Source organism: Mastomys coucha, unplaced genomic scaffold (assembly GCF_008632895.1).
Source record: "Mastomys coucha isolate ucsf_1 unplaced genomic scaffold, UCSF_Mcou_1 pScaffold7, whole genome shotgun sequence".
Taxonomy (NCBI): domain Eukaryota; kingdom Metazoa; phylum Chordata; class Mammalia; order Rodentia; family Muridae; genus Mastomys; species Mastomys coucha.
This window is the reverse complement of record NW_022196913.1, coordinates 32,320,221-32,331,220: the sequence shown is the minus strand read 5'-3', so window position 1 is coordinate 32,331,220 and position 11,000 is coordinate 32,320,221. Positions and strand designations below refer to the sequence as shown.

The window sequence follows — 11,000 nt, the reverse complement described above, 5'->3', positions numbered from 1 at the left end:
GTTGGTTGATATTGTTGTTCTTCCTATGGGGTTGCAAACATCTTCAACTCTTTCAGTCCCTTCTCTAAGTCCTTTATTAGGGACCCTGTGCTTAGTCCAATGGTTGGCTGTTAACATCTGCCTTTGTATTTGTAAGGCTCTGGCAGGGCCTCACAGGAGACAGCCATATCAGGCTCCTCTCAGCATGCACCTCTTGGCATCCACAATAGTGTCTGGGTTTGATAACTATATATGGCATGAATCCCCAGGTGGGACAGTCTCTGGGTGGCCTTTCCTTCAGTCTCTGCTCTACACTTTATCTCCTTATTTGCTCCTGTGAGTATTTTGTTCTCCTAAGAAGGACCAAAGCATCCACACTTTGGTCTTTCTTCTATTGAGCTTCATGTGGTCTGTGAATTGTATCTTGGTTATTTGGAGCTTCTGGGTTAGTATCCACTTATCAGTGAGTGCATACCATATGTTTTCTTTTGCGATTGGGTTACCTTTTTCAGAATACTTAATTGGCAATTTTGCTTTCCTTTCTTTCAACAATGTTTGTTTTCCATAAATTGTTTCACAAAGCTACAGAACTGATGAGGATTGGACCTGGTGGGTTAAAATTCTTCTAATGTATGGACAATTGTGGTGAAATAGTCAGGAATAATACTTTGACTCTGCCCAGGAAAGGCATTGTCCATGTTATTTCTAGGAATCATTAATATATCAGCAGAGCCCTGTGTTGTGGGGTGTTGAGGGAAACAATTTTGAGCTGCCACAAACCTTTTAGTCCCCAGACTGTTTATGAGGTTACTTGGCTAAATTTCACTGTGGCAGGCAGAGAATCAGTCCCAAGTTTAGTTTTCATTATAGATGTTACATCTTTCATAAAGAACAAAAGCTGTAATGTTTAAAAGAGACAACTTACCTGGCTGAGTATAGTCTTAATGTCCTGTAGATTTTTTGTGAGTTTTTTGATTTGTCTATCAATCAATTTGACTTTTGATATGATAGTATAAGGAGTTCCATCAAGATCAGCCATGTTGTTTTCTACATGGTACAGAAGGTTTTTCCAGGCAGCCAGCATTCTGATTGTCACATTCAGAAGCGCCACAGGCTAAACAAAAATGTTTGAGCATCACATTAATATAAGGGGGTTGAAGTGTATGTGATAACTAGTTCCGTATTCATGACTTGTGAAGTATTGATGGTTGAATGAAACAATGCTGAATCAGTGGTTTGTTAAGTGTCTAGCCATGGAGCAGCACTTAGTAGGTACTTTCACTTCCTTCACCTTTTCTTATGCTTTACAATTGCTATGTGCCTAGCAGATATACAGAATGCTTGTGTAGCAAATCATCAGGGAGAACAGATTATATGAGTGCCATGTACAGATAGATATATTACAATAATTACTTTAAATTATGCTGAGGTTGGTTATGAGCAGGTCACCAAATGAGCCACCTATATATAGTAAAAAATACACTAACACAGCCTGCCTAATACAGATCTAGACTCCATGAAACATGAATAGTGTTTTACTGCATCTGGCATGTAAGGACCCTAGAGAATAGTATCAGGTAAGAGTGAAGAAGTAGGCAGAAGGGCAGAAGTGCAAGTAACATCTTCCAAGTCAAGAAGAGTTCGCATCATGGGTAGTAGTGTACAAAATTTCCCAAGGAAGTACTTTAGTAATAGTAAAAATTGCAACTCTAGTTCCTCTTTTAAAAAAAATGCCTGCATGGGAGAGTAAATTTAACCATGAACATTCAAATCAATTCAAAGTCTTTTCCATAGTAAAATGTTTAGTACTAATGGTAAAGCTGTTATTAAAATAGGGACTGATTCATGACCAATTCATGATTCTTGGATATGCTTTAAAGTTACTCTTTTATTTCACATGTACGTTAGGAGAGATATGGCATGCCTGTCTTGTGCTGCTTGTTCTTGGTGCACATTCCTGAAGGTTCGGTTACTGTGTCTAGAGAGTATCTGTTTTCAGGACTTACCTGCATTGTTTCAGCCTTTCTTTTGTTGTTTGGGATAGAGCGAGATAAAGTGTGACAGGTCATGGTGGGCCTGTTCTGGAATTTCTGGTGTGGATCATACTCTGTATCCTGGAAATTAAAAAAAAAAATCAGTTGGAGTTTTGGAATTGAGTAAATGAACTCATGAGCAGACTGTTGATTATTAATGCATTTTCTATAGGTGCTTGAAATATTTTCTAGTTTTTTCATAGAATTTCACCTAAGATGACTGTATACTCCTATACTCCGCTCCTTGTAAGTCCTCCTAAATCCCTACTCTCTCTCAACTTTATGATTTCATTTTTCAAAGACATGGTGCTCTTCCCTAAGTTTATTTGACATTTGAAGAATACACACACATACACACACAAACACACACACACTCTCACACACACACACCAACAACAAATTAATGGAGAGATATACAAGGTCTCAATAAGCTACTATTTTTTCACATTTCATAAAATAAATCTCATAATTCTTGCTAATTCATTTTCTTGAAAAAATTATCAAGACATACCTTGAATAAATGAAATTTGTGTATGTAATAATGGATGGGGAGTGTGAATACCCTGAGACATTCACAATGAGTGATTCCTCTTTGGACAATTCAGTACACTATATGGAAGGAGCTGTATAATTTTCCTTTTTTTAATTTTAATTGCCCATGTACCACACACAAACAAATATAAATATGTTCATATAAACATGACCATTAAATGGTCACCCAATTCCATTAAATGTTGCTCATATGTCCATGTGTTTGTGGATAATGACTTGGGATTGCGCAGCATATTGAGGGCCTTCTCCTTGAAGAATACTGGCTCTCCATCTACCTGAGGTGATTAATTGCTCATAACTCTTCCTGTATGGGTAGGGAACTTGTGAAACTTCTCCTATCCATGAGTTAAGAGGTCAAGAGTACATTAAATCTCTAAATTAAGAAATAAACAAAAAAAGAAACTCTTGGTCTATTTACTTCTTTTCATTGGAGATGTAAATCTAATCTCATGTGTAAACATTCAACTTTTCATCTCTTTACAACTTTACTGTTCTGATATCTCTCTATTGAAAATTATTTACAAAGGAAGGAATTACTAAAACATCAAATTTACAAAATACTACTTTTATTATTATCTCTCTCTAGGATTAGATTCCCATACCTAGTACATATATGCCTTCAAATCCATGACTTCTGTTGGAGCAAACTGATATACTTACTTTAATTGCATGTTATAAAATTATTGTCTTACTTTCTATTAGCACTGGTTCTATATACCTTGAATATATCAAATTAATGAAGATTAAAGAATGTAATTATGTTGATTGCAATAGTATCAAAGTATATTTTAGGGAATAAATACTCCACAATGAAAAAATTTAAAGTATAAAATATAATTTAATGCTTATATATTAGTTGATATCTAAATATTATATGTTCCTATATATTATTTACCACATTCATCACTTAAATTTAATAATCAGCTAAATTGTTAGTGTTTCATGAGTTGTTAGGAATATTAAGATTAAAGGTTGCCAACCAGGAATGGAGGATAAGAAAAGAAAACAGCGACTACAGAGGATAATACTAATTCATGTTTACTGTACACATGGTGCCTTGTGCTGATTCTCATTGGTGCTGCAGCTCTCACCTGTTTTTGCCTCCTGGACTGACATAAAGTGGGTGTGATCCAGCCCTCAAAGTACATTCATCAGGGAGAGAAAGCCTGTTTATGTTTCTAACCCAGTTCTCACCTTGTAATGGTAAACTCATGTCCTCAAATTCTTTAAACAATGGTTCTTAGATTTGGGGGTTTTGAAATTGTTTCAGTCATACTAATTCTTTTCAATGTAAGGGATTAATCCAACTTGATTCTCCTTTATTGGATATCTTCAGTGAGCTAAGTGAAGAATGGCAGTGGAGACTACCTCCAGCACACAAGAACAGGACCTTAGTGCTCTTTTCATTCATTTCTTTTAGGACATTCTATCAAGATTAGAAAGTTAATGGGGAAGGAAAAAGGGGCACAGGATAAGGTATGGGAAGAGACAGGAGAGAAGTCCAGAAGGTTAGGAGAATGAATAGAAATATGTAGCAGTGGGGTAGGGTATAGGGGGAATCACTAGAAAGTCCCAGATACCAGGGAAACAAGAGATTCCCAGGACCCAGTGGGGATGACATTAGCCAAAATACCCAACAGAGGGGAGAAAGAACCTGAAGAGACCACCTCCAGTAGGTAGGCATGGACAGTTGTTGAGGGATGGGGCCACCCACCCATCTCAAAATTTTTAACCCAGAATTGTTACTGTTTAAAGGAAATGTGAAAAATGGAGCAGAGACTTAAGGAAAGGCAATTCAGAGATGATCCCCACTTCAGAATCTATCCCATTTGTAGATACCAAACCCTGACACTATTGCTTATGCCAAGAAGTGCTCCCAGACAAGAGCCTAGTATGTCTGTCCTCAGAGATGCTCTTCTGGCATTTGACTAAAACAGACGCAAATACTCACAGCCAACCATCAAACTGAGCTTGGGGGAGGTCAGACCACAATGGAAGAGTTAGGAGAAGGACTGAAGGAACTGAAGGAGATTGCAACCCCATAGGAAGAGCAACAATATCAACTGACAGGACTCCTCCCAAAGCTCCCAGGGAATAAACCACCAACCAAAGAGGATATATGGATGGGTCCATGACTGTAGCTACATAAGTAGCAGAGGATTGCTTTATCTGGCATCAGTGGGAGGGGAGGCCCTTAGTCTTGTGGAGGCTTGCTGCTCCAGCATAGGGGGATGCTAGAGGGGTGGGGCAGGAGTGTGTGGGTGGGTGGGTATAGGAGCATCATCTTAGAGGCAAAGGGGATGGGGGATGGGAGAGGGGATTTGCAGAGGGGATATTGGGAAGGGGGACAACATTTGAAATGCAAATAAATAAAATAATTAATAAAAACATATTAGATTGTATTCAAAAGTATTTTAAAAATACTTTCATTTTTTTAAATTTAGTGAGTTTATGAAGCCAACTTCTTTTTCCCCCATAGTCTAGTGGTTTTTACTATCTTGAGCCTGTGAATTCTTATTATTTGGATTTTGATTCATGATGTCTTGCCACTTAACCTGTAGTGCACCCAGTTATTGACATAGGAAACTTTTCATGGAGAAACAAGGTGTTAGTGAGGTACTTACAAAATCATTTAATGTTTCTGAGGAGAGTTTGTTGAAGTTCTCAGATATGGTGCTTGTCATGTTAAAAATGTAGTTGAGGACCTTCTGGCAACCTCCTTTGTTCATGATACATCTGGGCACAGAGGCCACATTCTCCCACATGAGCAAGTTTGACAGCAGCAGCAGTAGCAGTGCCCCTGCTATAAGGAATGAAACCACAGAGGCAAACTATTCATGTGAAGTCACAAGAGTCATGCTGTGTAGTGAAGCCTTGTCTAGCCACCATGCCCTATTACACAGCTTCATACATCTGAGCTGAGCTGAGAAAAAAAAATCCATCTTTCACTATAGAAATCTAGTCAACAATTTCCATTAGATGATAAGAGAGGCTCTAGCACCTCTACTATGACAACGCCCACCTTTAAAATTTGTGACAGTGATACGTGCTAGCTTCACTGTCAATGTGCTGTTGACAGACATAAGCCTAAAACACATGAGTAGTTCATCATTTCAAGAGGAAGAAAACATCAACTGCCACTATAAAAAGGAAATTTATACTTCAATGATGCTACTACAAATTATTTCTTTATATTGAAATGTCAGCCTTGGACTAGGGAGATGTCATCATGGTTAAAATGCGTGGCAAGAAGATGTGAAGGATAGAATTTGAATTTCTAGACACTGATATTTCAGTTTCACTTTAAATTGTATGACCACAGGTGGGGACCTGGAATCCATATCACAAGATTGCTAGCATGAGTAGTTATAATGGTCACCTCTGCATTTTCATTAAGAGACTCCATCTCTCTGAATATGGTCAAAGAACTATGGAGCTTGATTTTCTATATATCAAACCTTTCATTCTCCATGGCACACATATAGAAAAAGGAACACCCATAAATGTGCACACTACAAACAATCCATGGAAATAAAAAGAGGAAATAATTTGCAAGCCTTCAGGAAAACTAAATTTTACAGAGACTTTTATAAATGTAACTTGAAATGTCCAAAATTAAATTGAGAATTGTGAAAATATTTATGTGCAGGAAATAAATACCTACACTCAAGTAGCCAAATAACTAAGTATATCACACGATGTGTAATGCGCGAGTTAACTGAACGTTATATTACATGGAACATTCAATTAAGTAAATAATATCTTCAGAATTTATGATGCCTTTCATTTTTTGAAGACATGGTGCTCTTTTCTGAGTTTATTTGACATTTGATGAACACACACACACACACACACACTTACAATTAACTAATGGAGAACTATACAAGGTCTAAATAAGTTTATTTTCTTTTACATTTCCTGAAATAAGTCCCATAATTCTCATTGATTCATTTTCTTAAAAAAATATATTATCAAGAATGTAAAGGCAAGTAGGTAGCTCGTGTAGCTCACATTTTTATTTACAAATTTATTAGGATTAAACCAAATTCTCAAAGCCCTACAAGACACACATCTACTAGTATTGTCCATCTTAGCTGAATATTGAAAGTTTAATAAGGTTGGCTCAAGTCAGGCAACTCAAGTGGTACCTTAGAATCTGAAAGTGTTAACTGCATGATATAGGAGTTGTGACAAATTTGACCCAGAGACTCCAGGTGTCTCATCTCAGCAACAGCACAGCCTTTTTGAGATAGGCCACTCCCTACTCTGGAGTTGTCCTATGGATTGGATGCTATGTGCACATATGTCTAATTTCTACACATAGGAATTAGTACTGTACCTACCTCTTCTCACTCCCATCAAGAAAACACACTTTCTAAAGTTGTCATATATTTCTGGAACAAGGAAGGTTAACCTTTTTGAGAACTACTATTCTAAATATGGTGCACAGTTCTCTTATGCAGCAAAGATTAGAATGTTGTAAGTACTACATTGCAACAGAGAATGTGTTCTGTACAAATGTCTACTGCTATCAAATTCTGCATTAGTTAAGCTTCAAGGAGGGAATACTTACAGGGGTGTGGTTGAATCTTAGACAGCTGCATCTCTGAAAAATCTCAGCACAGTGTGGTACTGACTGAGGAAAGCCGGTTCACTGGAATCCTGCCTTCAGTTAACTTCCCACCACCTATATAGTTTGTCAGACCTACCCCAAAGCTATGCAGAGATGTTTAGCAGGAGGACAGATGTACAATCCTAGATGAGGGCCTTGTCACCCCTCAGGGAATGTTAATCGCCCCATCAACATTACTGTAGTTGTAGATACACCTTTTCCTAATTTGTACATAATGACTAGCTTCCACGAGGTTACAGATCATCATAGTTCCATCTACTTCCTGATGTCTGATGTTCATGTCACAGTCAGAGGAATGCAACCATTTCCTAACACTTCATTCTTTCCCTCAGGCACCCATGTCCATCCATTAACTTTTTGCAAAACTACTTGAGCTATTAATGGTTTGCATATTTTTAAATTATTACATGACCATCAGAAATTCATCGATAGTAACAATCATTTATTTATTTAAGCATAGTAACAATCATTTATTCTCAGCACTTTAATTCATTTGAATCTTTGCCAGCAACCATAAACCATTATAAGGTTTATCTTTGCTACTTAGGTTCCTGACAGCAAGCAATTCTTGGCATCAGCAATAGTATCTGGGTTTGGAGTCTGCAGATGGGATGGATCCATAGGTGGGCAGTCTCTGGATGGCCTTTCCTACAGTCTCTGCTCCACATTTTGTCTCTGAATTTCTTTTAAACAGGGGAAATTCTGGGTTAATATTTTTGAGATGAATGGGTGGCCTCATTCCTCAACTGGGGGGCTGTGCCTCTGGATATGTACCTCTGGATATGGTCTCTACAGGTTTTATCTCTCCTTTGTTGGGTATCCCCATTGGATCCTGGGAGCCTGTTGCTTTCCTGGCATCTGGGACATTCTAGTGGTTACCTCCAGTCCCCCATCTGCTACTGCTACACACCTTCATTCAGTTTCCTGAACTTCTGTACTTTTCCCGTGTCTCCCTCCCACACCTGGTCTTGACCCCCTTTTTCCTCCCCCTCAGCTCTCATTCCCTGCACCTCCCATAATTATTTTGATCCCTCTTCTAAGTAGTACTGAAGCATCCACACTTTGGTCTTCCTACTTCTTGAGCTTCACATGGTCTGTGAGTTGTATCATGGGTATTCCAAGCTTTTTGCCTAATATCCACTTATCAGTGAGTACATACCTCTGTGTTTTCTTGTGCCTGAGTTACCTCACTCAGGATGATATTTTCTAGTTCCATGCACTTGCCTGCTGAAGTTCATGAAGACATTGTTTTTAATAGCTGAGTACTACTTCACTGTGTAAATGTACCACATTTTCTGTATCCATTCCTCTGTTGAGTGACATCTGGGTTGTTTCCATCTTCTAGCTATTATAATTAAGACTGCTTTGAACATAGTGGAACATGTGTCTCTGTTATACATTGGGGCATTTTTGGGTGTATGCCCAGGTGTGGTATAGCTGGGTTCTAGGTTATACTATGTCCAATTTTCTGAGGAATTGCTAGACTGATTACCACAGTGGTTGTACCAGGTTGCAATCCCACCAGCAATGAAGAAGTGTTCTTCTTTCTCCACAATCTCGCCAGCATCTGCTGTCACCTGAGTTTTTGATCTTAGCCATTCTGACTGGTGTGAGGTGGAATCTCAGGGTAGTTTTGATTTGCATTTTTCTGATGACTATTGATTTTGAACATTTCTTGAAGTGCTTCTTGGCCATTTGATATTCCTCAGTTGAGAATTCTTTGTTTAGCTCTGTACCCCATTTTTGGTAGGGTTATTTGGTTTTCTGGAGTCTAATTTCTTTGTATGTATTGGATATTAGCTCTCTATTGGATGTAGGCTTCCTACAGATCTTTTCACAATCTGTAGGTTGCCACTTTGTCCTTTTGGCAGTGTCCTTTGCCTTACAGAAGCTTTTCAATTTTATAAGATCCCTTTTGTCTATAGTTGATCTTAGAGCATAAGCCATTGGTGTTCTGTTCATGAAATTCCTCCTGTACCTAGGTGTTCCAGGCTCTTTCCCACTTTATTTTCCTTTTTATTATTATTATTTTTTTATTAGATATTTTCTTTATTTACATGTAAATTTCTCCCTTCCCAGTTTCCCCTCTAAAAAAACAAAGAAACAAACGAAAACAACAAAAACAAACCCCAGCTACCTAATAGATTCAGTATACCTGGTTTTATGGGGAGGTCATTGATATACTCGGACTTGAGCTTTGTATAGTGAGAAAAGAATGGATCAATTTGCATTCTACTACATGCTGACCACCAGTTGAACCAGCACCATTTGTTAAATATGCTGTCATTTTTCCCAGTGGATGGTTTTGGCTTCTTTGTCAAAGATCAGGTGACCATAGGAGTGTGTGATTAATTCTGGTTCTTCAGTTCTATTCCATTGATCTACCTGTCTGTATCTGTACCAATACCATTCAGTTTTTATCACTATTACTCTGTAGTACAGCTTAAAGTCTAGATGGTGATTCCCCTAGAAGTTCTCTTATTGTTGAGAATAGTTTCACTATTCTTGGTGTTTTTTTTTTTTTTTTTTAATTTCAGATGAATTTGAGAGTTGTTCTTTCTATCTCTGTGAAGAACTGAGTTGGAATTTTGATGGGGATTGCACTGAATCTGTAGATGGCTTTTGGTAAGATGACTATTTTTACTATGTTAATCCTGCTTACCCATGAGCATTAGATATCTTTCCATATTCTGAGGTCTTAGATTTCTTTCTTCAGAGACTTGAAGTTCTTGTCATACAGATTTTTCATTTGTTTGGTTAGAGTCACACCAAGAAATTTTATATTATTTGTGACTATTGTGAAGGGTGTCATTTCCCTATTTTTTTTCCTCAGCCCATTTATCCTTTGATTAATTATTTATCTAGCCACTTTTCTGAAGTTGTTTATCAGCTGTAGGAGTTCCCTGCAGGATTTTTTTGGGTCACTTAAGAATACTATCATATCATCAGCAAATAGGGCAACACTTATTGACTTCTTCCTTTCCAATTTATATCATTTTGACCTTCATTTGTTGTCTAAATGCTGAGGCTAGAACTTTGGTTACTGTATTAAATAGATAAGGAGAGTGGGCAGCTGTATCTAGTCCCTAATTTTAGTGGGATTGATTCAACTTTTTTTCCATATGTTTGATGTTGGCTACTAGTTTGCTGGATATTTCTTTTATTATGTTTAGGTATGGGCCTTGAATTCCTAATCTTTCCAATACTTTTTACATGGTGGGCTGTTGTATTTTGTCAAATGCTTTTTCAGCACTTAACGAGATGATCATGTGGTTTTTTCTTTGAGTTTGTTTATATAGTGGATTATTTTGATGGAATTCTGTAGACTGAACCATCCCTGCATTACTGTGTTAAAGCCTACTTGATAATGGTGAATGATTATTTTGATGTGTTCTTGGGTTTGGTTTGCAAACATTTTATTGAGTATTTTTGCATCAGTATTCACAAGGGTAATTGGTCTGAAGTTTTCTTTCTTTGTTGGGTCTTTGTGTATTTTACCTATTGGTGCAACTATGGCTTCACAGAACAAATTGGGTAGTATTGCTTCTGTTTCTGTTTTATGGAATAGTTTGAGAAGTAATTGTATTAGGTCTTCTTTGAACATCTTTATAGCATTCTGCACTAAAACCATCTGGTCCTGAGCTTTTTTTGTTTGTGGGACTTTTAATAACTGCTTCTATTTCCTTAGGAGTTATGGGGCTGTTTAGACAGTTTATCTGATCCTGATTTAACTTTGGTACCTTTTAGCTGTCTAGAAAATAATCCATTTCATCTAGATTTTCCAGTTTTGTTGAACTGATGAT

The 11,000-nt window shown here is 37.4% G+C and overlaps 1 protein-coding gene across 1 annotated transcript in view; it reads right to left on the bottom strand.

The window, feature by feature from the left end:
* Positions 1–7,227, bottom strand: part of LOC116082207 (prolactin-5A1) — an 8,390-nt gene extending 1,163 nt beyond the window's left edge. The window contains exons 1-4 of the mRNA XM_031359058.1: positions 7,138–7,227; positions 5,189–5,367; positions 1,986–2,093; positions 905–1,093 (exon numbers count right to left, since the gene is read on the bottom strand). Coding sequence (XP_031214918.1) covers positions 905–1,093; positions 1,986–2,093; positions 5,189–5,367; positions 7,138–7,168 — 507 coding nt within the window. The 5' untranslated portion in view covers positions 7,169–7,227. The remainder of the gene's footprint in view (positions 1–904; positions 1,094–1,985; positions 2,094–5,188; positions 5,368–7,137) is intronic.
* Positions 7,228–11,000: the final 3,773 nt, after the last annotated feature.